General features: G+C 44.2%; 2 protein-coding genes across 2 annotated transcripts in view; both read right to left on the minus strand.

Annotated features, from left to right (window-relative positions):
* Nucleotides 1-17,040, minus strand: part of SNAPC4 (small nuclear RNA activating complex polypeptide 4) — a 30,545-nt gene extending 13,505 nt beyond the window's left edge. The window contains exons 1-15 of the mRNA XM_065418640.1: nt 16,918-17,040; nt 16,517-16,660; nt 13,720-13,760; nt 12,659-12,820; nt 11,551-11,676; nt 10,097-10,175; nt 9,395-9,476; nt 8,383-8,487; nt 7,012-7,084; nt 6,427-6,591; nt 4,648-4,795; nt 4,029-4,135; nt 3,064-3,158; nt 2,395-2,489; nt 197-282 (exon numbers count right to left, since the gene is read on the minus strand). Coding sequence (XP_065274712.1) covers nt 197-282; nt 2,395-2,489; nt 3,064-3,158; nt 4,029-4,135; nt 4,648-4,795; nt 6,427-6,591; nt 7,012-7,084; nt 8,383-8,487; nt 9,395-9,476; nt 10,097-10,175; nt 11,551-11,676; nt 12,659-12,820; nt 13,720-13,760; nt 16,517-16,660; nt 16,918-16,963 — 1,554 coding nt within the window. The 5' untranslated portion in view covers nt 16,964-17,040. The remainder of the gene's footprint in view (nt 1-196; nt 283-2,394; nt 2,490-3,063; nt 3,159-4,028; nt 4,136-4,647; nt 4,796-6,426; nt 6,592-7,011; nt 7,085-8,382; nt 8,488-9,394; nt 9,477-10,096; nt 10,176-11,550; nt 11,677-12,658; nt 12,821-13,719; nt 13,761-16,516; nt 16,661-16,917) is intronic.
* A 1,908-nt stretch (nt 17,041-18,948) lies between these two features.
* On the minus strand, nt 18,949-25,239 carry ENTR1 (endosome associated trafficking regulator 1). The gene is made up of 8 exons (XM_065418783.1): nt 25,170-25,239; nt 24,993-25,084; nt 24,544-24,903; nt 23,720-23,793; nt 22,009-22,120; nt 21,273-21,335; nt 20,254-20,393; nt 18,949-19,678 (listed from the first exon to the last, which is right to left on the minus strand). Exons 1-8 carry the CDS (start codon nt 25,237-25,239, stop codon nt 19,585-19,587), a joined length of 1,005 nt encoding a protein of 334 aa, XP_065274855.1. The 3' UTR covers nt 18,949-19,584.
* Between the last annotated feature and the right edge of the window lie 67 nt (nt 25,240-25,306).

Here is a 25,306-nt window from a genome sequence, read left to right on the forward strand (position 1 = left end):
TCGGACCGGTGGCCAGGACCCGGGCAGTGTGAGTGCCACTGAAAGTCAGCTCGAGTGCCGCCTTCGGCACCCGTGCCATAGGTTGCCTACCCCTGGTCTACAGCATAGCAGGATGTTGTACTTCAAAACAGGTCATTTGATTACTGCAAAGGAAAAGGAAGATAACCCACTATACCAGATCAGAGTGTTACAATACCTTAGCCCCAATCAAGGCTTTCCATTTGCTTAGACACTGGGAGCCGGTTCTGTGTGGTAATTCAGAAGCTATTTTAGTCCAGTGACCTAAGGAGATAAATAGTTGGGCCATGTTAATATCTTAAATTAAAGAAAGCAAGTCCCTCTCTCAGCAGATTAGACTCCAGATAATATTTACTTATACTGTTCAGGAAGATTTTTATTTAAGATTTTTTTCACTGAATAGTAATACTTTTAAGAAAAATCAGGTATCAGTGAAGAGTATCCCTCAAAATGCTAATTTTGAAGAGGTTATGTGTCATTAAATCATGACATCTGGACACTGATCTAGCTTCTGTGTCTAGGTGTGCTACAGATGTGCTGGCTGACCTTAGGCAAGTCAAAACCTCTGGTCCCAGTTCAGGAAGTCAGACAAGAACATGCTTAACTTTAAGCAGTGAAGTCAATGGGACTTAAACACATGCTTATGTGCGTTCCTGAATCCGAACCTCTGCGCCTCAGCTTCCTTCACAGCAACATGTAAAATACAGCCTACCAGACAGGGGTTACGCAAGGATTAAATAAGAGGGACATCAGCTTGAAATCTAGTCAATTTAAGAAAAGTTCCAACTAGTTTCAGATCCTACACCTGCCCTGAGCTCCCAGACAGTGTGTATGTGTGTGTGTTGGGGGGGGGGGAGGGGGGGGGGAAGGCGGCTTTATGATCACATTTTATTACTTTTTAAAAGGTTTCTCTCTCCCATGCCTCTCTGTGAAAGGCCCATATAGAGGAAACTGACCAGCTACAGAGGGAAGCTGAAATGGGCAATATGCAAAGTGCTGTGAAATGCACAAAGTACATAAACTGGAAAAGTGGGTGACTGTTCTTCTCTCTAATCTCTTTTAGTTCCAGTAATCTGAGAGGTTACCTGCGTCAAGAGTAGGCCGACATTCAGAAAGTAGCGTGATTTTTAAAGGGACAGAATCCCTTTAAAGCAAGTGCTTTTTACACGTAGTCATAGAGTTTAAGGCCAGGAGGGACCACCAGATCATCTAGTCTGATCTCCTGTCTAGCACAGGCCACCACCACCACCACCCGCACACTAAATCCAGCCACCAAAGCATTACAGCCCACAGGAGACTAGACCACTACATGCCACAGGCAGAGAATAGAAGGGACAGAGGTGCCCAAGGCCCCCCACAATGAAAAGGAAGGGAGATATACCCAGATAATCCTGGTGAGTGACCTGCCCCTATACACTGCAGAGGAAGCCAGAAAAAAAACAAATAAACAAGGTCACTGCCAATGTGATCTGGGGGAAAATTCCTTCCCGATCCCACATATGGTGATCAGTTAGAGCCTGAGCATGTGAGCAAGAGCCAGGCAACCAAGCACCTGAGAGAGACAGAATGCTCGGTGCCACCTCAGGGGCATGGCCTACCCACTATCCATGTCCCACCTCCTGCAGTGGCCATCCCTGATGCTTCAGAGGAAGAAGACCACAAAAAAACCCAAATACATTGGGGGGAGGTGGGGAAAATCCCTTCCTGACCCCTGCAGTGAAGTCAATGGGACTTAAACACATGCTTATGTGCGTTCCTGAAGCATGAGCTTTAGGAACACAAGACTGGATGTGAGCCAAATGAAAAGTGGACAAGAAATTACATAACATTTGTATAGCAAAGCCACAAAGAGTCAGTATCAGAGCTGGACCAAAACTAGAGGAATCCCTAGTTCCCAGTCCTGTGCTCCAACTCAACCTCTCTTTGCCATACACTTGTAGCTGGGGTTAGAAGGTGGAAAGAAGGTTCCCTGCCAGTAATTACTATTAGAAGAGGAAAGCGTATAGCTGCATGCCCAAAGCTTCTGTACTGCCATAAGATCTTATCCTGAAAGAAAGTAATGCACAGGGGAGCCCCATTTATAGAATTCTTCCCCCTCTACTGGTCACCTTCACAAGCAGAGGGTTTCAGTAACCAGGACTGCACAGTGCACAGAAATATCTCAAGACTTCTTTATGTAAACGGTCTCCCTATTCCATAGATCACTACATGCAGGCCATACCATACATGGAAGATGGCAATATGCATTTCTCAGTAAGAAGCAAAGCTCTCCAGTACTAACTGCAGGATTTTAATTTAAGGGGGGGGGGAAGAGCGGGGGGAAGGCAGCTCAAATCATTACAAGCCCTTAAAGATCATGCCACAGTGAAAACTTACCTACACCATGTTTCTCTACCAGTTCAATTAACTTTTCTTTTTCCTCTAAACTCCACCTGCCTTTCTTTACGTCATGGTGTAATGCATTTAAATATCTAGAAAATTAAAAGATTTGATACAAAGTTTAACGGGATTAAATGTTCTTTTTCATGAGACATGTTCCTAAAGTTAAATGAAGAGAGTAAAATCAGTGGACCCCTTCCTTCCCCCATGCAGTCCCACATGCCTGTACCCTTGACACTGCAGCTCCATTGCTGGTAATGCAAGTCCTTGGTTCTCAGCAAAGATCCCAGGACTCCCAATTAAGGAGTAGTAAAGGCAACTCAAAACTAGATACGTTTCAGTCACAATTGCTAATTTAGAGCCTAATCCTGGAAGGTGCTGAGCACCTCTAACTCCCCACAAGAGTCACTGACTAGACTTTTCATAGACATGCATAGAATAATCAAACAGTGAAAGTGTGGGAGGGGATACGCCGAGATTCCTTCTGGCCTCTCTGTTCTATTTAGAATATAGGTTTTGAGGGTTTTTATTTGTGAAAGGTGCACAGAGGAACTAGGTGCACGTATCCTAAAAATCCGCTTCCCCCCCCCCCTTTTTTTTTTAAATGCTGCATCTTTGTTACAGGAGAGAACTTGGAAGCAAGATTCTTTTAGTCACTATACAGACCTGTCTCTGCATTGAGCATCACTCCTTCCTGGTACCTCTGTCCGAATTTTATACCAGTCACGCTCTCCATACTTAGCAACTGCTGTCAACAACTTCTACATGAATTACACAAAAAGATTAGGCTGATAATGCATGCAAGTCATTCTAAGTTAACAAGTCTCCACTGGCTGGAATCTTTTGGGAATTACCTAGCTATATGCATCACACCCTGCTTTTAATTCATTCTGCCTCCATTAGGTCTGTGCCCTCCCAGTCACACCTACCCTCCCTCCCCACCCCCAAAGAAGAAGCGGCAAATAGAGATCCATCATAGGAGGACTTTAATTTTATCATTGCTGAGCTTTGGAGTTACTCAGAGAGGTCATGCCAGATCGTTTATGTCAAATTAATTTTATTTTTAAAAATACCCATAGAACTTATTTTAAACTAGTTTGTTTTCAAATGAAAACACTGCTACACTAGTCTAGTGCATGAGGAAGAGAGACATGGCATTTCAGCCTTAGTGAAATACAGTCAAAACAGACTGGAAGCTCTTCAGGGGAGAGTTGCGCATCTACCTCTGGGTTTGTATAGCACCTATGCCATCCTTGTAATAGAGATCACAACCCGCTTCTGTGCTTGGATAATGTATGAAGACAGTCAAGTGTCCATAGAACACTAATTAAAGTTAATGTTTCACTAATGAACCCAGCCGAGATTGCATGTTTGTCCGTTTCAGCTAAAATGGGCTCAAGACAAAAGCAGATGTGTTAGTCTCTACTATAATCTAATCTGAAACTAGGTCCCGTGACTTCACATGAACTCCTAAAACTTCTGAACTGCCGCTTCTGGTTGCTTTTTCATGTTCCACTGATTAAAACCTCCAAGACGTGGCTATTCAGCAACAGAACATTGGAATGGCTTAATCTATCCACTTTTTGTACCATGCCGTTTTTCCTAGCACTAGAGGAAAGAAAGGAACTTACAGCATCTTCCTCTGGTGTCCAGAATCCTTTCCTTAGGTTGGGATCCACGCTCTTTGTCCATCGGTAAAGTAGCTGCATAGAATCTCTTCCTTCCATGTAATAAGCAACTAGAAATTGAAAAATATTTAAATTCTGCTTTTAATACGATGCTTCTAGCATTCTTATGAAAGCACATTGTAGTTACGACTTAAATATTTAACTTCTCAAACACAACTAGCATGTAACAAGAACCGAGAACACACATTGTGTAAGAAACGTTACCATTGATACTAGAATCATGTGCATTACATACATACACACACCGCTCCCAACAACAAATCTTGCAGCACCCGGGGGGTTTTGCACCCAAGTACTGACCAAATCCATCCTTGGAAGATATGCTAGGCAACTGTCACCAGGTGTCATGACTGCAGATGAGCCTTTTAAAATTAAAGGAGGAAAGTCCAAGGATTGTATGAAATTAACTCCACCTCTCCAGAACAGGGACCATGTCACCTTTTGTATTTGGAAAGTGCGCTGCACGTTGGGAATATCACTGAACACAAGACCCTGGAGAATCAGGCTCCGTGAGTACAAGGGATCACTTACTCTGTGAGTACAAGCCTTGGAGATCACTTACTTTTCCTGTAAGGTATGTGGCTTCCTACTCTCATTTCTTGAACGAGTTGTAGGAGCATCTGGTCCTCTTCCTTTGTCCATTCTTTCCGCTTGAAGTCTTTGTTGTAGGCTTGAAACTTCTGCAGGCACTGGAATGCACTTCGATTTGTCTTAATAAAAGAACAAAAAGTTACTTAGAACACTGGGGGCATTTTGACCTAGGAAAGACAGAGGGTTGACTCAATCTGGCTCTGGCATGAACCTGTGGTGGTTCAAATCCAGTCCTTTTAAGTATTATTAATACTGCGGTAGTGCCAGTCAGGGACCAGGGCTCAATTGTATTAAGCACTACACACAATGAAAAGACAGTCCCTACTCAAAGAGCTTATAACTGAAGTTTAAGACAAGCAAGATAACAAGTGTATACAGCAAACAGAGGGGAGCACCAGATGACAGTGAAGTGATTATAATCATTGTCAATTAATGGTCCAACACCAGCTCTCACTGATTCATTATCTTTCTTCCTTTCACAAATTAAGGCCAGAAGAGCAGATTATGATCATCTAGTCTGACCTCCTGCACAATACAGGCCATAGAGCTTCACAGCAATTTCTCCATCAAGCCCCGACCTTGTGGTTGAGCTAAAGCATCTGTTAAAGAGACATTCGATCTTGATTGAAAGACTTCAAGTGATGGAAAATCCACCACATCCTTTGGTAAATTGTCCCACTGGTAAATTACCCTCCCTGTTAAAAAGTTGTGCCTTGTTTCTCACTTCGAATCTGCCTAGCTTCAACTTCCAGCCACTTGATCTTGTTATGCCTTTGCCTGCTAGATTAAAGAGCCATCTTTCAGAACTCTTCTGCCCACATAAACTGATCAAAGTCACCACTTAACCTTCTCTATGACAAGATAAATAAATTCAGCTTACGCCTCTCCCTGCAAGGCAGGTTTTCCAGACCATGACTCATGGCTCTTTTCTCAACCCTCTCCAATTTTATGACATCTTTTTTAACGTGTCAACACTGGAACTGGACACCGTGCTGCAAGGAGTTCCCTGCTGCTGCACAAATGGCAAGTTACTGCCACCCAAGTGGGGCAGTTACACAGTTAGCTTTCAATTGACAGCGCCTGGAACAGTGTCCCGCATAGATTGGAGAGTGTGTTGACATGCCTATAAAATGTTTATAAAACCCACATTCTCTAGAGTCTCAAGAAGGGAAACGTTTTTTCTGGTTGCTTCAACTTCTAGAAAGTGAACAAGTTAATAGGTTTTGGTTATGCTCCCTCGAGTGTTTCGCACAAAAGCATTCATGAGCAGGATTTCTGGCTTACGTTTTCCTCAAACAGCAAGAGGGTATACAATAAAGAGAAAATCTGCCAAGAGCAAATACCCCTGTCTTTCATCTCTGACTTTAGTTATAAGTGCCAGGAGTATGGTGATCTCAACCTCACCTCTGCTGGATGTTCTAGCAGAACTATTCCTTTGATGCAATGCTAGTACCCAACTGGTATCTTACCTGTTGGAGAAAGGCCCAGAACTAGAACAGCAGAAATGCTAGAGGTCAGAACGGAGGAGTATGTGTGGGGAGGTCGGCATACAGCACCTGCCTGCACTATGCCTTGCTAGGACTCACTTGGTTTATCCATTTCCTGAGCACTACAATGAACTTCCTTTTTCAAAACAGCGCCCCACAGTACACCCAGTGCTGAGAAGTGGCTAGAAGCAGTGACTGCATGATTTTCAAATCGAACCCTGGGCCTCAAATAAATATTCGGTTCATAGTGGCAAGCACCTTACCCCAAGCTCCTGGGCTATAGTTTGCCAGTCCAGACAATTATGTTTCGCAGCTATTTCCTTTAACTTCTCTATCTCCTCTTCATTCCACTCTCTCTTGTTGATGGTCGGATGCTCCCAGTTCTGCCAGAATTTCCTCAGCTCTTCCGCGTTGCGACTTCCATCAAACTAAGAGAAACAACACAAACTGGCTCTGCCTTGAGGACATTACTGAAATATCCTAGCAAATTGAGTGAGATTGATGCAAAAGGCTTATTTCTTAAATAAATTTTCAAATATATTTTGCTGTTAATCTTTGCGTAAAGAGTTGGGTATTTTCCAATAGCATCTAATTTTTGAATCCCTTCCACAATGCCAAGTCTCAAACCTGTCCCCTCCCCCTTTGAAACAGATGGCTATTTGGAAGTTAATCAGGGTTTGGGTTTCAGTCCTTTGAAAAAAGTGTGAAGTGTTAAAGGCTGGGTTCTATCTCCTTTGTCCATCCAAAGTAGTTCTTTATTTCACAACTAGTCCCATTGAAATCAATGGGGCAACTTGCAGAGGAACGGAGGTAGAATCTGGGTCTAAGTAATTGCTCTACCAACTTACATTGATGTTGGAAATCTTCTCCCAGTCGTGCTCATCCAGTCTGTTTCCTAATAAGGCCTCCTCTGGCAGATGGCTAAAGCAGGGTGAGGAAGGAATGATCACATCAACCATTGGGTCTCTTTCTATGCCTAATCTTGCTAAGCATTGTACACCACCAAATCTCATTGCCTTCAATGGGAGATGTAGAGACTCAGCAATTCACAGGATCAGGCTCTTAATCATTGTTAACATGATCAGACACTGGCATTTGCTTCATCTGTTTGCCTTCCCTCTCCCACCCCGGCACACCTGCACAGTACAGTCTTTCTAGGGACAGATGCTTCCTTTGTAGCATCAAGGGCCGCCAGCAAACAGCAAGAGTAGATAAGCACTTGTGTTTGTTAGGTCACGAGACAGGTTGTATGGGACTGAAGCAACATGAGATTGGAAATCATTCTATAATTAAGACAAAGGGATCTAAGGGCTTCAGGCTCTCTGAATTTCAATGGAAGTTGGTTCCCTAAACCCCATAGGTCCCTTGGAGAAAATCCTCAACTCTTTGTAATTAACGGAACATGCTGTGTTTAGCACAATGGGGACCAGTCCATGACCAGGGATAAATAATAATAGGTACACACACTATTTAACTCCCTTAGTATACAGCTGCCAAAGCTGTAATACACCTACTGTACAACTTAGACTTGTGTCTAAATCCTCTTATGGAATTTAGAGTGTCTCTAACTAAGACAGTAACTTAACCTGTGTATAAACTGTATTTTCCCTTCACAGCACCCAGACCTGGCAATGCCCTAAGGTGACACATTAATATACTTTGCAATAGGGGCGATGACAGGAATGCAGAAAAGTGCTGGCTACAAATGTCTAAATTATAAAAATTAACCAAGCCCAAATGGCACCTATTTGAATTCACATTCACACACATGTACCTTAGCACACATGCATCCTTGATGCTGGCTGTATAGAAGTTTAACTCTACAATTCTGAAATGCACTATACAGAACATGTCAGTACATCCAAAGCTTTACAAATGGCTCTGAATTCTGAACCTCAACGCAGCTAAACCAACAGCTTTTGCTTGCAGCGCTTCAGTACTGGCAGCAGAAGTTATTAAACAAAGCGGGATGCCTATATTTGCATATTAATACCCAAAACACTCTACAACACTGCTACCAAATAATTGAGGAGTGAGGGCTCTGGGACAACGCTGCAAGGTTTGAACATTGTTTTTGGAATCGTTTGCAAGCCAGAATAAGGCAAGGTTTTCCTGGCTTAAGTCTGTTGGTATTTGAGCTTTACAAAATGTCTTTAAGGGGGGGAAAAAATCCCTAGAAGAGGTAGTGTTCACTTCACCCAGAATATAAATCCTCTCACTTGATCTCCTCTATTTCACGCTCTGCTTCTTTGACTTGCTTTTCCAAAATCTTCTTTTCCATTTCATTCTTGGCTTTTTCCAGTTTCTGATTCAAATAGCTGAGCCTGTTTAAGGACATTTCCAAGATTATTAAACATGACTAAACAGAAGCAAGGGTAAGTATTATAAAATAGTGTTAAAGCTGGCAGGCCCAAAAGCTGGGTTCTTTCCTCGGCCATCCTTATTCCACAGAGCTTATTTCAAAATCCATGTAACGCATTGCATTTGTCCCCACCTTCCAGAAAACAGCCCCCAACCAGACACTCTTCCACACAGCAGACCGACTGCTCATGCTTTGCCTCCTCATCTATACCAAGTGCGAATCTACAGAACAGGTGACAGACCAAGTGCTTTCCCCACCTCCCGCAAGTTGGATCGAAGAGGATCTGCAATGGCTGCTGCGGCTGCAGACACAGAGAAGCGTGCCAGGTCCGTGACTCAGACAAGCCATATCCCCCCAGGAGCCAAGTGCAGGATGATACTGAGTAGGAACAAGAATCTGTCTCCATGCTGTTCAGTTTATTCTAGGATGCACAGCTAGGGCTCAAAGGCTACACGGTAGCCCTCCAAACCTAAATGTCACAGTCCCTGAAATAGGATTTTAGGCCATACGATTATATTAATGGAAAGAGCTGGATGGCTAGGAAATGTCTTGGTACTTTTGAGGTATAAAAGTGAACTCCCAGCCTGCTGATTACCTGCAATATAATCACTAAGTCATTCATATCTTGACCAATGCGCCCTACTGGCACAGGCTGACCATCCCAGGCCCAAACACACAACCCTCTCCCTGCTGTGCTTTGTAACCCCACTGCAGGTGGCGGTAACTGTGCCAAGGCATGCACTTGAGAGAAGAGAGGTGGAAATGATACCAGCTCTTAGTCACTCTCCTCCCCACTGCCTAACCAGCCATCAAATCCTAGAATACACTTGTCTCATCAGCAGCGATGGGACTTCTTATGCTTTGCTTACTTCAGTAACTTTGGCTGAAGCAGACGCTGCAAACGGTCACTTATTACTGATTTGTTCAGCAGGCTCTTCTCTCTGCTTTTCCCTGGGGATAAAACACAGATGAGGGCACCAAAGTCACTAATACAAGGCCACCTCCAATAAGCAAACCCATTGGCTTCAACCACCACTTTAAAGTATCTCCAAGGTCTCTTGGAAAGGTCCACCTGCATTATGCCTGGATTGTTGCTGGTTCCCTCTGTGCCTAGAAGCACAGAGAAATAGGAAATCTGGGCTCTATTCCTGGTTCCATTGCTAACTTGATGCGAGATCCAGCTCCTGGAAGAGCGTCGCCTACTGCATCCCCAGCACCAATTCCAGAACACCTAGGTGCTGCCATCTGAGGACTGACCTGGCACGACCCTGCTTAGCTTGTGTGAGCCAATAGGACGGCTGCACAATTTAACATGCAATGCATCAGGGCAGATGCAAGGGAAGGGAAGAGCCGTGAAACTATCAGCCATGCCAACATTCAAAGCTAGCGGAGTTTAGCATAATTCAGAGCAGTCCCATTTACTTTTAGCGTCTGCACCATTAGTGGCTTCAACGCATAACAGTGTGAACACTGAAGAAAAACAAGGAGGAAGAGGAGGCGAAAAACCCCAATGAGTTTGCCAAGCCTATTATAGAACTTGGAGCAGCGCACACAGACAGGAGGTTTCTTACACTTTTTTATAAGCAGTTCCTCAAAGGATTTTATGCCTTGTGCTGTCTTTTCTCGGGTATCTTCATTGGCAGGAGGGCCCTAGCAAAGATCAGAGATGTTAGAAACAGCACAGATGTTACAGTTTGATTGAGAATTCAGCTCATTCCCAGAGCTCTGACACCAGCACTGCTATAAAACAGACTAATTCAAGACTGTGCATTCGCACTCTCCCACTGCGCAGGGCACTTTACAAACTCTAGTTCAGAGGAACTCCATGAGGGATGGGCATGCAAGCAGCTTTATTCCCATTTTATAGATAGGGAACCTAAGGGAGTGAGAAGTTAAGTGATTTGCCAAAGACTACCGAGCAAGTCAGTGGCACAGCTAAGGTGAGCGCTCTGGAGTTCCTTTCTTTCTACCCAGAGCTCAGTCCACTTATCCATGTTGAGTGTCTCGCACCAGCTGGGAACTGGGTGGAAGAGCGCTTTGGGTAATGGTTTACATGTGACACCTGCCCACTCCAATTCAAAAAGCTGTGTAATCCTTATCCAAAATGGTCAATAAACAAAGAGCAGTTATTTGTATTACAGTAATCATGACCAAGGTCAGGCCCTAGTGGGCTAAGACACGTAACTGTGGCACTGTCAGGTTGTGAAGGCCAAAACTATAACTGGATTCGAAAAAGAATTAGATAAATTCTTGGAGGATAGGTCCATCAATGACTATTAGTCAAGACAGTCAGGGATGCAACCCCATGCTTGGGGTGTCCCCAGCCTCTGACTGCTAGAAGCTTGGACTGGAAAACAGGCGATGGATCACTTGATAATTGCCCTGTTCTGTTCATTCCTGGCACTGGCCACTGTTGGAAGACAGGATACTGGGCTAGATGGACTATTGGTCTGACCTAGCATGGCTGTTCTTATGCAACAGATGACAGCCCTTGCCCCAAAGAACTCAGTTTACATGACAGCCGGGATGCAACAGGTGGGTGAAACAGACAGTGGGGGTTGGGCTGGGAAGATGAGGTAATAAACAGAAGTCACAGCTTGTCACTTGCCTGACATCATACTGTGCTGTGCCTAGAAAGTTTGGTGGGTAGATTTCCATGCTATTACCTAGAATCCTCTTCCAGGCCACATGCATTTTATAACAAAATGCTTATGAACATATATTTTAAAGGCACTCCTTTGTTTTCTGGATGCTGTGTAAGCCAGAATTTTTTTTTGGGGGGGGAATCCACCCCCCCCCCCCCCCTTTTAGATCTGAAGAGTCTGATAGGCAAAAAGGTAGCAAGAAAGCAATAAGCTAAGTCTGTATCTCAAATCAGGCCAAAAAAAAAAAAAGCAAACACTGAAAACTTAGATGCAGTGACCTTAATGTTCAGCAATGTTCATCTCAAGAGGGAGTGTAAGTAACAAATTAAGGGTAAATGACACCGGAATAATGAGCGTAGTATGCATTTAGTTATACTTACAATTCCTGATACTTTATCCTTGAAGTACGGCTTCATAAAATGGCCCAAAAACATATTCAATGGTAAAAGTTTACTATCTCCTGCCTTCGTCATCTTTGGACCACCAACCTCACACATAATTTCTTTCTGCAATACAATCATTAATTGAAAACCATACACATCACTGAGACTTTTAAATGATCCCACCTCAAACTCAGCCAGTGGCCCTGCTGTTATGCATATCCCAGGCAAAGCCCCAATTACCTTGCACCATCAGACTATATATAAAGCGGATCTTTTAAATGTAGTTTCTGCAACCTGGAAAATTTCCTATGTAACTGCCAAGTGGACCAATGCAAAACAGAGACAAGAGCAACTTGCTGTAATAATAGAAAACCACCAAAAAAGCCTGTTTGCATTGTGAAGATTAATATCCCTATCTTAGCTTTATCCATAGGGCCCATCAATGTTATTTCTGAAAACTTCAGTGCAATCTACTTGAAAAAGAAATTCCTTACCCACATGGCACCAATTATAATAAAAATCTAGTTTACCTCTCACATTGATGCTCTATTTTTTTTTTTTTTAAGCTTCACTCACTTTCGCTTCATTTTTACTGTAATGTTAGTGATTCTCCTACATTAGGAAAATGCTGCTTGGAAGTTTGTAACTCATCAATTGAATGCCTTTTTTTTTTTAAATAACCCAGTGAAAACAGGCCCCTAAAACAGGATTTCATTAAAAATGTTTCTCTTCATATTAGGTTTTTCAAGTCATTTTAAACCCAGATTTAGGGCCTGATCTTGCCAATCCTTACAATCCATAAGCAGTTCCACTGAAATTAATGGAGCCGCTCATGATTCCCAGGATCAGGCTCTTGGTATATAAACAAAATCAATAGGATTCCTTTACTCTGCAGATCACGCTGCCCTCCGCTGTTACTTGATAAAATCTTCAAAGTTCCAGAGATTTGAAAAATGATTCATACCAAATAAATCACAATTCAAGGACTCAAATTTACTCCCATTTAAAAAACATCCGCACAACTTCTTCCCCCGTTGATATGAATGGGAGAAAAAATCACACCCCAACCGTGCACTAAGGAACATTTTTCCCAAGTTCCACCTACCTGCTGTTCTTTGTTTTGTGTGATCAGAAGGTTGACTTCCTCTATCTTTTCCTGAATAACTTCCTGATATACCAGGTTCATCTGTAAACACGTTTCTGGGTCCGCTGGGAGGTTGTTATCAATGTCGTCGTCATCACTACTGCCCCGTTCTCTCTCTACTTCCTGATGTGAGGTGAAATAAATGTGATTTAAGCAGATAGAAGGGAAGAGAGCCAAGCTTGCTTTGAGCAGACAGTGATTTTTATTTAACTAGCCACTACCATTAATGTCAGGAATCTTGTGTGAATCCTTCTGAAAACAACTGTGCATCTCTAACCTGGCTGTCCTCTTTAATGTTGGCAATGAGAGCACTATCAACCTTGTCTATTTGCCCTCTCCCTTTTCCTCTGCTGATTTTGGACCTGAATTTACTGCCATTGAAGTCAATGGGAATCTAGCTACTGGCTTCTATAGGTGCAGTGTCAGGCCCTTAGTACTTGTCTCTTCTCTGGCCAGTCTCACAATTTTGCAGCTGTTGATGCCAGGGCCTTCTCCCCTGCTGTATGAGCCAGCCTTCCAGAACTACACTCCGGACTCATCATCTCATTTCTCCCCCTTTGCTGTTATTTATCCCCAACTGCATGATTTCTAGAGTGTCTAGAGATAATGTTTTTATTGAGTAGTTCATACAAAACTATGGGTGAAACACAGCTCTGTTTTTGCAAATGCACTACATCCAAACATCTAACTAGTCAGTGAACCCTGCAATGACATCAACTGGATCTGACCCACAAAGAAAGTTCCCTTTGTATGTGCTCTGTTATACAAATATTTTTAAATACTCTTACCTGAGTTCTAGGAAACATTATCTCTAATTAAAGTGTTTTATTTTTCTAAAGAAAAAAACCAGTAACAGGACTTGTAAAAATGAAAATTTTAGCAGTAACGTTTCCCTTTTTAGGTGCAACATTTCCCTTTAGGTGCAAAAATGTGAAAAGCCTCCTACAGACATACAAAATTCTGTCTGTTCTTCCCCCATCAGCAGAAAGATTGGATGATGCATTTTAAGTAAGATGAATTACCATTTCCGTATGGGCATCTGAATCATCATCGTCCAGATCATCTGTTAGAAATAGAAGTACAAAAAAAGATTTTATTACAGGAAAAGATAGATAAATCCATGGCAGGCCCACATCTTGAATACTGCGTGCAGATGTAGTCGCCCCATCTCAAAAAAGATATACTGGAATCGGAAAAGGTTCAAAAAAGGGCAACAAAAATCATTAGGGGTATGGAATGGCTTATGTATGAAGAGAGATTAATAAGACTGGGACTTTTCAGCTTTGAAAAGAGACGACTAAGGGGGGATATGACAAAGGTCAATAAAATCATGACTGGTGTGGAGAAAGTAAGTAAGGAAGTGTTATTTACTCCTTCTCATAACACAAGAACTAGAGATCACCAAATGAAATTAATAGGCAGCAGGTTTAAAACAAACAAAAGGAAGCAATTTTTGCACACAACGCACAGTCAACCTGTGGAACTCCTTGCCAGAGGATGTTGTGAAGGCCAAGACTATAAGAGGGTTCAAAAAGAACCAGATAAGTTAATGGAGGATAGGTCCATCAATGGCTATTAACCAGGATGGGCTGAGATGGGGTCCCTAGCCTCTGTTTGCCAGAAGCTGGGAATGGGCGACAGGGGATGGACCACTTGATGATTACCTGTTCTGTTCATTCCCCCTGGGGCACCTGGCATTGGCCACTGTTGGAAGACAGGATACTGGGCTAGATGGACCTTTGGTCTGACCCAGTATGGCTGTTCTTATGTAAAGATGACAATAGCTTTGAAATCAAAAGCTTTCCAGCTAAGATGACCACAAGAAAACAGAACAATACATAATTTCTTAAGTCTGACCCAACAACATTCTAGGCCACTGTTAAGGTTGCCAAGACCAAACTTTGATCAATCACCGTTCACTGACTTTTTTTTTTTTTTGCTTTGGAGACTGAAAGAACCCCTCTAAACAACTAGAGCTGCAATTAAGCTATGTCTCAGTTCCTACGGTGAGCAACACAAACAAATAATCCAGGGTGCAGAACCAAGCAGACTAGGGCTCCAATCCTGCAACACTTAAGAATGTGCTTAACTTTAGAAGCACATGACTAGTCCCACAGACTTCGGCAGTAAATACAGCTTCCATTTTTGTTCTCAATAAGACTACTAAAGGTAAGCATGTACTTGGGTATGTGGAAAATTGGGGCACAGTAAAATGAAGGAACGTGCACAGTGATCACCAAGACTAGCAGCTGGTGGCTTAAGACTTTTTGCAGTTCTTTTTTTAAAGGGATGTCTCACCACACAGATGCAGGTAGATGCAGGTTAAGACAGATGGTTTGTGTGTCTGTGCTGCACTGAACAGACATGCCCACCCCAGTTATGAATACAAAAAAAAAAAAAGACTGTTCACACCTGCTTGATTTAGCTTTTGACAACACTCCAAAATAGTAGTTTGAATCCACGAGCCAGTTCAATATTACCCTCCTTGTTTGTAACACACTCAACTGACTGGTTCCAGCCCACTTGGCAGATCATGGGCCTCCTTAATCCCCTCCCTCTTAACTACTGCCCACTTCATCTGTCTCATCAGAGAACCTGGCAACTGCTGGCACAAGAACCTTCTCCTCAGTAGACACCACAATTTGGAAAAAGCTTTTTTGTAACCCTCTTCCTGACCAATTCTCAAATTCATTTCAAGTGTTTATTGTTCCCCTTTACCTATTCCTCGCTCCCTTTTCTTTAGCTTTAAAGCACTACGGTAGAATTTGGACATTACATAAAGTACAGTACAGTTGTATTTACTGCTGATATGATGTAATGTGTGCTCTTCGTGGACAGGAGCCACAGAAATAAGATTCTTATCTAAGTAACGTGATGCAATAAAAACCACAGATATCTGACTACAATTTGATAGCAAAAGCAGATGGCAGAATATTCATTTTATAGGGATGCTTATAACACAGGTGCAATTGCTTAGTAGAGAAGTAGAAAGTGTCATGTTCAAATCCCACCGAGTTTATCATGGAAAAGAGGACTGTTCTCATTTAGCTATTGCTATATCTCAAACAGAAGTTACAGGCTTCATGAAGGAATTATTAAGAAGGGTTCTCGAGCCCATGCTATGCAGGAGGTCGGACTAGACGATCGTGACAGTCCCGTCTATCTGTAAAATATATTAATCTAAAGCTCTTTTATATATAATACAAGGTGATTTTAAAAATATGCAAGCAAGACCCTAACATTCTTAAAGTTTTCAATTGATCACTTTAGGATAAATGGGATAACGACTGGATTTCTAGCACCCTACAAGAAACAAACGTCACATTTAATTTTCTCCCAAGGTACCAAATAAGCCTTTCATAAATTATAAAGCAGGCACAGGTTTCAGAGTAGCAGCCGTGTTAGTCTGTATCCGCAAAAATAACAGGAGTACTTGTGGCACCTTAGAGACTAACAAATTTATTAGAGCATAAGCTTTCGTGGGCTACAACCCACTTCTTCGGATGCATATGCATATGCATCTGCATATGCATATGCATCCGAAGAAGTGGGTTGTAGCCCACGAAAGCTTATGCTCTAATAAATTTGTTAGTCTCTAAGGTGCCACAAGTACTCCTGTTATTAAAGCAGGCACAGACAGCAGTTTTTAGCAGAAAACACTGTGACAACATTTAAGCGCTACACAGAAATCTGATGTAACTAGGAGATAAAGCCACGGTCTTTAGTATCAGTGTCTAGACACTGCAGGACACATCTTTTGGGCAGAAGTATAGTAACGATCAGATATCCGAGAAATAACTGCACGCGGTGAGAACGGACCTACGTCAGAATCCGAGTCCAGGCTGGAATCCGACACAAGGACTTCGATACTGGGGATACTGGGGTCCAAGCTCTTTTCTAACTCCTCTATTTCCCGCCGGATTTTCTCTCTTTCGGCGTGTAAATCCACAGGCGACATGATTTCTGAGAGAGAGAGAGAGGCAGCAGAGTCAGCGACACCACATGGAATCAGAGCAGCGCCTCCCCCATTCTCCACCAGGGACGGGAGGGTGGCTGCTGGTGTCCCAGGTGAGCGGCCGCAGGGAAAGTCCCCTGCAGACCCCACCCCCGCAGAGCACGTCCCCCAGGTAACTGCCAGGCGCCCGCCCTGAGGCGCCAGCCCAGGTACAAGCCCCAGCCCCACAACCAGTCGGCCCCCACCCCGCGTCCCTGCCCCTCACCGCGCTCCCGCAGGAGGTCCCCAGCCGGGCCCAGATAATGGGCCATGGCCGCGGCGGCGCCCCGAGGGCTGCGGGAGGCGAAGGCGAGACTCCCTCAGCGCCTCCCGGCCCTGCAGCCGCGCGAGTTCCGCCCTCGTAGTGCCTAGGAGACTATCACCTGTCCCAGGAGCTAACCTGATTGGGCGGCCGGTATCACGTGCCGGAGGAAGTGCCGCTGTCACGTGCCGAAGGAGGTGGCTTTTCGACTGGGCTGAGGAATCACGTGCCGCGGTATTTTTCATAGCCCGCAGGAGACTTGTTTGATTGGCTGAATTCCGCCACGTGACGGGGCTGAGGCGGTCACGGCGGGGCCAAGAGAGGCGGCGGTGGCCCAGCACGTTTCCTCTAGCCCCAGCCTCCTTCCGGTCTAGGGCGGCCCAGGGCTCCCGCGGGTGCAGGGTGTCTAGGGAGGCGGCACGAGGCACCCTGGGGGGCGGAACAGCAGGGGCTAGGCCGGCCGGCCGGCCGCCCCTGCAGCCAGAGCAGAGGGCACCTGGCCAGCGGCTCTGGAGCGGTCACGCTTTTCTCGGCCGCCTTCCTCACCCCGCCCCGTTACATAGCGAAGGCAGGGGATGGAGGTGGCTGCCTCACCCCACACATGGTAACCGGCCGCACAGCCAGAACTGGACCCCAGGGCTCATATGACCGGGCAGGCGCTTGCTGCTCCCAGGAGGCTGCTAGTCCTGCTGTGATTTCATTTGTCTGGCCGTAAGGCGGGGCCTACCGCTCCCCGGCAGACAACTGGTTTATGTAAATAAAGGAAAGCAGCCACCTGGGATGCCCCTGAAGGAGTTTGCTGACCTGATCTCGCTGCTGTCTCTCCACAGCTACCCTGTGTGTATGCCACTTACACCCACGTCAGTGTTAACGGAGAACTGAGGAAGGGCACTGCAGCTAGTATACACATTTCCCACACTTCCCTGCACCTGCCAGAGTAACATTGGCAATAAATACTCAAATTTGCAGTACTACTAATCCCCAAACGCTAATTTCTTCTCATGCTGTGCCTATATTAACTTCTCCATTTTTCCAGTCACTATTACATCATTGGCACTTGTTTTGCACAAAGAAATGTTAGCTCCATTATTTCAGTCACACCTGAAGTTGGTATATGGAGAGTCTTCCTTGGTTTTTGTAATTATAGTATTCACTGCTGCTCAAATGTGAGTTTACTGGTGTATTTATACACATTACAACAATTCCTGTATTAGACAGAATACACTATTGTGGTAGTAGAGATCAAAGTTCTGGACTTATTCTGATATAAACTGGCCCTCAGGAAGTTTAGACTTGAAATTAGACAAAGGTTTCTAACCATCAGAGGAGTGAAGTTCTGGAATAGCCTTCCAAGGGGAACAGTGGAGGCAAAAGACATATCTGACTTCAAGACTAAGCTTGATAAATTTATGGAAGGGATGGTATGAGGGGATAGCCTAATTTTGGCAATTAATTAATCTTTGACTATTAGCGATAAATATGCCCAATGGCCTGTGATGGGACACTAGATAGGAAAGAATTCTCCATAGTAACTCAGATCTCACCCTAGGTATCTGGCTGGTGAGTCTTGCCCACATGCTCAGGGTTTAGCTGATCGCCCTATTTGGGGTCAGGAAGGAATTTTCCTCCAGGGCAGATTGGCAGAGGCCCTGGTTTTTTTTGCCTTCCTCTGCAGTTTGGGGCACAGGTCACTTGCTGGAGGATTCTCTGCACCTTGAAGTCTTTAAACCACGATTTGAGGACTTCAATAGCTCAGACATAGGTCAGGGGTTTGTTACAGGGGTGGGTGAGTGAGATTCTGTGGCCTGTGTTGTGTAGGAGCTCAGACTAGAAGATCATAATGGTCCCTTCTGACCTTAAAGTCTATGAAAGTAGTCCAGTGCACAAAAGCAGCTGCCTCACCTCTACCAAATTACTTTCCCCCCCACTTTTAAAAAGAACCCCCTTTTTTTTTTCTGAACACCATTTTGTTTAAACCACCAAGAATCACCAACTAAAGGCAGTAGTATTTAATTTTTCTTTTTTTTTTGAAAAAAGTATTGTTACAAAACCTAATACAATTAAAAAGCATTTTTAAATATATTTAGGAAGTAAACTGGTTAAAGCATTATGTATGGTATAGTCTCATTTTCATATTTAATTATACAAGAGTTCAAAATATTTCCCCCTACCTCACCCCTCATGGCAGTAAAAAAAAAAAAAGAAAAAGAAAAACCACACAGAAAAGATTTATTTGCTCCCAGCATTTATAAAATACTTTGACACAGCACTACTAGAGGGAATGAGGAAAAAAGGCAGGGAGCACAATGTTTTGAGTCCAGTGCTCCACTTCATTTTAATGGGAGACTGCAATGCACAAAAAGTGTGACGGCTGGGTCTTGAGGTCCCAATCCAGCAAAGCACTTAAAGTACGTGCTTTGCTGGATCAGGTTCTGGAGAGCCACTGTTGGTACAATGGAAGGAAGGGTAATACTGCACCAGTGCATAACTGTTCTCCCACAATAAAAACAGTAAGGGTAAAGGTTGCATATTTTAAGACAGCATTTTTTAAATATTAAAGCAAACAATCTTTAAATAGTGATTTCTATATGTAAACAGAACTCTTGGGGTAGAGTTCCTTTAGTGGTTTTTTCATGGTCCATCATCTGAAATTTCAGAAATTCTGTCTATCGATTTAAGGAGTTCGGCAACAACCTGCAATGATTCTGCTCCAGAGACCAATTGCCTGGAATTTAAAAAACAAAATACTGAACAGGATAGGGCAGATTACAAGTAACAAGAAACGTTACCAGAAGAGGGGTCGATATGCAGAGACAAAGAACAATAAACAGGGCATTTCAAACTTATTTATATCAGAGAACATTTATGCAACTTCAGTTGCTAAGAAAAAACAGTTCACTTGAATTGCAAAATTCACTGTAAAAAAAAAAAAAAAGATTTAGGTAGTTTAGGATTAACATTTACATCATTAAAAACCCTAGTTGTACAAAAGCTTAATATTACACAGAAAATGGACTTAATTTTGAACAGTTAGTGAAAAATCTGAATTGTGTAATTATTTTCCTGCAGTGTGTGCACAAACATAACACTGAGCTACTGTAGGTGAACTAGAAAGTGAAACTGAACAGTATTTGCACCTCCACCTATGTGAAACTGAAATTCAAAATGTAAACAAAAGGTGAAATCATGATCTCATGAATGTCAACGGAAGAGCCTCCAGTACTAATTTTCATTTAGTCTATAGACTCCTGTTAGGACAAGTTCTTTATTTTACAGTTCTCTTTATAAAGCTGAACTTACTTTATTGAAGAGCGTGAATTTGTAATTACTCTCAGAAGATTCTGCAAGGCAATATCTGCATTTTGTTTCACTACAGCCAAACTAGCAGACTGGCCAGTCTTCAAGGCTTCATTCTCTGTCTTGTAATTTTTCAGCTGAACCTTAGGAAGAGTTTAGTTTATTATAAGCAATTTTCCTGGAGCAGATGCACATTTATTTATATAAGATGGCATGAGAAAACAATTCCTATGAGTACTTGAATGCTGCTTTTTGGGGGCTAACTTAGGGCTCTCTCCATTAGGAATGTGTGCCATCTGCAAGATCATGGTCTCCACTTACAGGGATCAAAATTCTTCATGTGATCTCTGATCCAGGATTAAATCTTGGAAGCCTTTACCAGACTTGAAAGCATTTGTACTAGTCCCACCAAATGCTTCTAACCCTGGCAGGTTGCTAGTTATCAGTCCCGAAATCTGCTTCATTCTGAAAATCATCTTGCTTCTGCTTCCCTTACTCAATTTTAATTCTGATATTAAAGTAGTGGATTTTCCAACTCATTTAGAAGTTAATATTTGATATCAGAAAGCTGGACTTCCAGGTGGTGTTGGCGTTACTGTCTTCTCTTAGCAGTGTAAAATAGAAGGCACTAAAATCACTTCAAATTTAGAGAGTGCATTGGGGATGAGGAAGAGGTTAATCAGAATAATGCGATTTTAATGTCTATCACGTAACATACCATGGCTAAAAGTCAGTGTTTATGCCAATGGAAAGTGAGAAATCCCAGATTCTGTGGGATAAGAAACCTCATAATAGTTACTGGTCCCATGGCGCATAAGTTCTAAACTTTGGAGTTGTGAAATTTTTGGTTTACATTGACTTAATATACATTCAATCAGAACACAAGGACATTTTATAAAAGATTCACCCACAGGTGAATACTTTTCCAGTAGCACTGGAATAAACTCTATTTAATATCAAGATATGTTCACGTGAAGTTCATACAGTAAGAGAACCTTAAAAAGGAGAGGACAGATTCATACCTGAAGTAGTGCATTTTCCTGTTTCAGTTTTATAACATTATTTTCTGCTTTCACAGCCCGTTTCTGGAATACAAGATACCAAGATTATTTATACTGTGGTAGTGCCTAGAATGCACTATGCATTTTCCTAATACAGAGGAATGTATAAGTCTTACCTCAAAGAGACTAAAATAACATGCTAAAGATAGGGAAGGGATATAACATACCAATCAAGTGATCAAGGCTGCAATATATCGCTTTCTTCTGAGTAAGGAAAGAATTTACTCACTATAAACAAACAGATGACTTAATTACCAATTTTCTTGCAGGCAATGCCTAAATGTAAATATTTGTAAATTATGTGTAAGTTGGGTGTTTCCAGAAAGCTACACAGAAACAGCTGAATATAAGTGATTAAGACTCTTTAATCAATCATGCAAAGCCCTGACTCCTGTATAACTGAGGTACTTTTGGAGTGGAACTCAGCTCCTTTTCATGTTAGCAGCCCTTGCTTCAGAAGTGCTGTCAGTAATAGACACTTGATACTATGAAAAGTGATAGAGAACTTGTCTCCTGAATAATGTAAGGGAAAAAGTTGAACCAAAGTGTCAGAGTTGAAAAGAGAATGTTACCATTACTGAACCATCCTCCCGCCTGCATTGCTTATGCTTCCTCCAGTGTTTGAGGAGGAAAACAAAAACCCACAGGGCAGCCCTGATCATGGTTCTGTACTATAAGAACATAAAGAAATATTTACAGTCATCAACTGGAGATTCTGTTCTACATGCTGCACCATTGCTTCTAGATCCTGGGCCTCTTTTTGCTCTTTAATCTTGTTCTCTTCTAGTTTTTTTTCAAGTGTCTTTACCCTTGTTAAAAAGAGAACAAAGTAGGCATTTTTATTTGCATTCAGTGGGAGAGAGTACAAAGTGTTGCAGGCAAGAAGATTCTATTATAAATATTTTTAGAACATCCTAGATAGAGGCTTCAGTATGACAAAAATGTTCATTCTAATGCACTATAGAAACTCCACCCACAGAATTAGGTTGGGCCTCAGGGGATTCATTTGTTCAACATCCATTAGCATTAAGGATAATTATACAGCTGAATCTCTGCACAACACATCCATTCACTGTCAGTCTATATTATGTTGTTTTTCAAGCCATTCTGAGGTGTGGTCGGTGGTGGTGTAACAGTCCATTTTTAGGAAAGTGTGAATTGCCTCAGTATGTGAAGCAGCATGGTGCAGTGGACAGAGGAATTCCTGAGTTCTAATCACAGCTCTGTCACTGACTCACATGTGTCCTGGGGAAATTCACCTAACCTCCCCACCATCAATTTCCCTATTGGTAAAATGAAAATACTTATTTGCCTCACAGGAGCAAAGTAAGGATTATTAATACATCACTTTGAAGGTCTGAAGTGTTCCAATAGGCAAGTTTGCCCTCATTGACAAACTGAGTTGAACAGGTTATAAAAGAGGACAGGATTTGGCTCCAATTATTATTAAAAAACAAGACACCAAATCAGACAAACATTCTACCTACTTTCCCTGATTTCTTTCTAAAAGGAAATCCAAATGATTTCTTAGAAGCCAAAGTTTCTCAGCTGAAATAACCCTGTAGTGAAATTGTCATACAATAGGATAAATCGGTAGTCTCCAACCTTTTTACACCCAAGATCACTTTTTGAATTTAAGGGCAACCCAGGATCTCTACCACACCCCTTCCCCAAAGCCCCGCCCTGCTCACTCTATCCCCCCTCCCCCATTGCTCACTCTCCCATACCCTCACTCTCTCTGGGCTGGGGAAGGGGGGGTTGGGGTTCAGGAGGGGGTTCTGGGTGCAGGCTCTGGGAGGGGGCTCAGGGCTGGGGGTGCAGGAAGGGGTTCCGGGTGTAGGCTCTGGGAGGGGGCTCAGGGCTGGAGGGGGTTCCAGGTGCAGGAGGGGGTATGGGATGCAGGCTCCGGGAGGTGGCTCAGGGCTGGGGGGCAGCCTCCCGCTGGGCAGCACTTACCTCCACGGCTCCCAGTTCGTGGCGTAGTGTGGCTGCTGCTAAGGCAGGCTCCCTGCCTACTCCGGCCCCACACCGCTCCCAGAAGGGGCCAACATGCCCCTGCGGCCCCTGGGGGAAAGTGGGGGGGGCACATGGCTCCATGCACTGCCCCTCTCTGCAAGCACCGCCCCTGCAGCTCTTATTGGCCACAACTCCCCATTCCCAGCCAATGGGAGCTACGGGGTCGGGGCAGGCAGGGAGCCTGCCTTAGCTGCAGCCCTGCTGCACCACCAGAGATTGCGATCGACTGGGAGATCCTATAGGATTGACCAATCGATCACGATCAACCAGTTGGTGACCACTGGCATAAACGGTCACAAATCTTGTTTCATTCAGTTACGATGTATAAAGATATCAGCATTTCATCTTCATTTATCAAGTTCATGATTTCTTTTCTGCTGTAGTATACATACTTGTCTGTCTGAGTTTCAGAGAAGAAGTGAAGCTGGTTAATCTTGCTTCTTAGTCTGGCATTTTCTTCTTGTAGCTGCAGAAAAATACTCATTAGAAATCAGGAATGTATGGTCTGGTGATCATACTGATCTTTTTAACATGCAAAAACCAGCCTGGATGAAACCTTCCAAGTCTCACTTCTGGAGCTGGAAAAATCTTGGCAATTTCCATGAACTAAATTCACTAACAAATATTTAAGAATATAGCCTCTCAAACAAAACCAAAATAATAATCTTCTCCATTTGAGAGGAAAAACATGAGGCATGGAGAGATTAAGTGAGACAAGTGTGTGCCTGGATAAAGATTTTATTGCCATGAATATATGGAGAGCGATGAGGGGATTTTATAGCTCACCCCGAGTGCCTATAGAAACCTTTGTGCTGTGCCACACATCATCATTAGTTTTAACTTCTGCTATATAGAAGAGTTTAGAACTATTTCAAGGGGTTTCATTTCATAGTCCTCCAACTCTGAAGCCAAGTTGCCTTAATACCATTCACAGACTCCAGTGAAAATGCAGATACATTTTAAAGGCCCTTTAGGGTGACCTAAACTAACTTTTCTGTAACATGCCGAGGTGCAAAGTTAAGCTCCAGCACTTCACAAACTACCAGGACAATCTACTAGAAAGCCAAGGTGGGGGAGGGAATAACTTCTGTTGGTGAGCGAGAAGCTGTTGAGCTTACAGAGCTCTTCAGGCCTGGAAAAGGACTCAGAGGGGCAGTGGAAGCTGGGATGCTCTAGGGCTCTACAAGCTCTATCAGAGACGAGCTCAGCCGCTTACTTCTCGGCAGGCCGGCTGCAGCGGGTGATAAGGCCCCTCTCCAGCTTCCCCCCCGGACGCCAGGCTCTGGTCTGCGTAGCCCAGGGGGTCACTCTCGTCCAGCTGCCACGGAGCGGAGTCCTCCAGCCCCGACCAGTCGCAGTAGAAGGACTCCAAGGCGCTGGGCCCCGGCGAGGCGCTCCCAGGTCCGGCCAAGTGGGCTTGTTCCACGGCGGCGGGCTGGTAACACCCGCTCCACTCCGCATCCTCCTCGTCCAGCCGCGTGTCGCCCGCGCTGGGGTCCGGGAAAAACGGCTCGTGGAGCTGCAGGCTCAGCCCCGACGCCTCGCGCAAAGGGGGCGGCGGCGGCGCGGCGGCGGCCTGCAGGGAGAGAGGACGCAGGTGGGGACCACGGGGGGGCGGGGGTGGGATCGCGCGCCAGTCACCCCCCCACCCGCCCCCCCCAGTACCTTGGGGCTGGCGCCGCGCGGGGCCGCGCCCCGGCCCTGGCTTCGCACGAACTCCCTGAAGGAGAAAGGGTTGGCCTCGCCGGGCTCCTCGCCTGCGGGGAGAGAGGGGACGCGTCAGCCGGGCGGGGCGGACTCGGGGACACCCCCCTCCCATGCCCGCCCCCTCCCGGTTCTCACCACCCCAGAGGTGGGGGTTCGAGGAAGGGGAGCGGGGGGCGCCGGCCGGGGAGCGGCTGTGACCCGCCATGGCCCCCCCGCCTCCCCTCAGCAACGGCTAGAGGCCCCAGGCCGGCCCGTCGGTTCCCATCGGGGTG

Source organism: Emys orbicularis, chromosome 18, assembly GCF_028017835.1.
Source record: "Emys orbicularis isolate rEmyOrb1 chromosome 18, rEmyOrb1.hap1, whole genome shotgun sequence".
Classification (NCBI taxonomy): Eukaryota; Metazoa; Chordata; order Testudines; family Emydidae; genus Emys; species Emys orbicularis.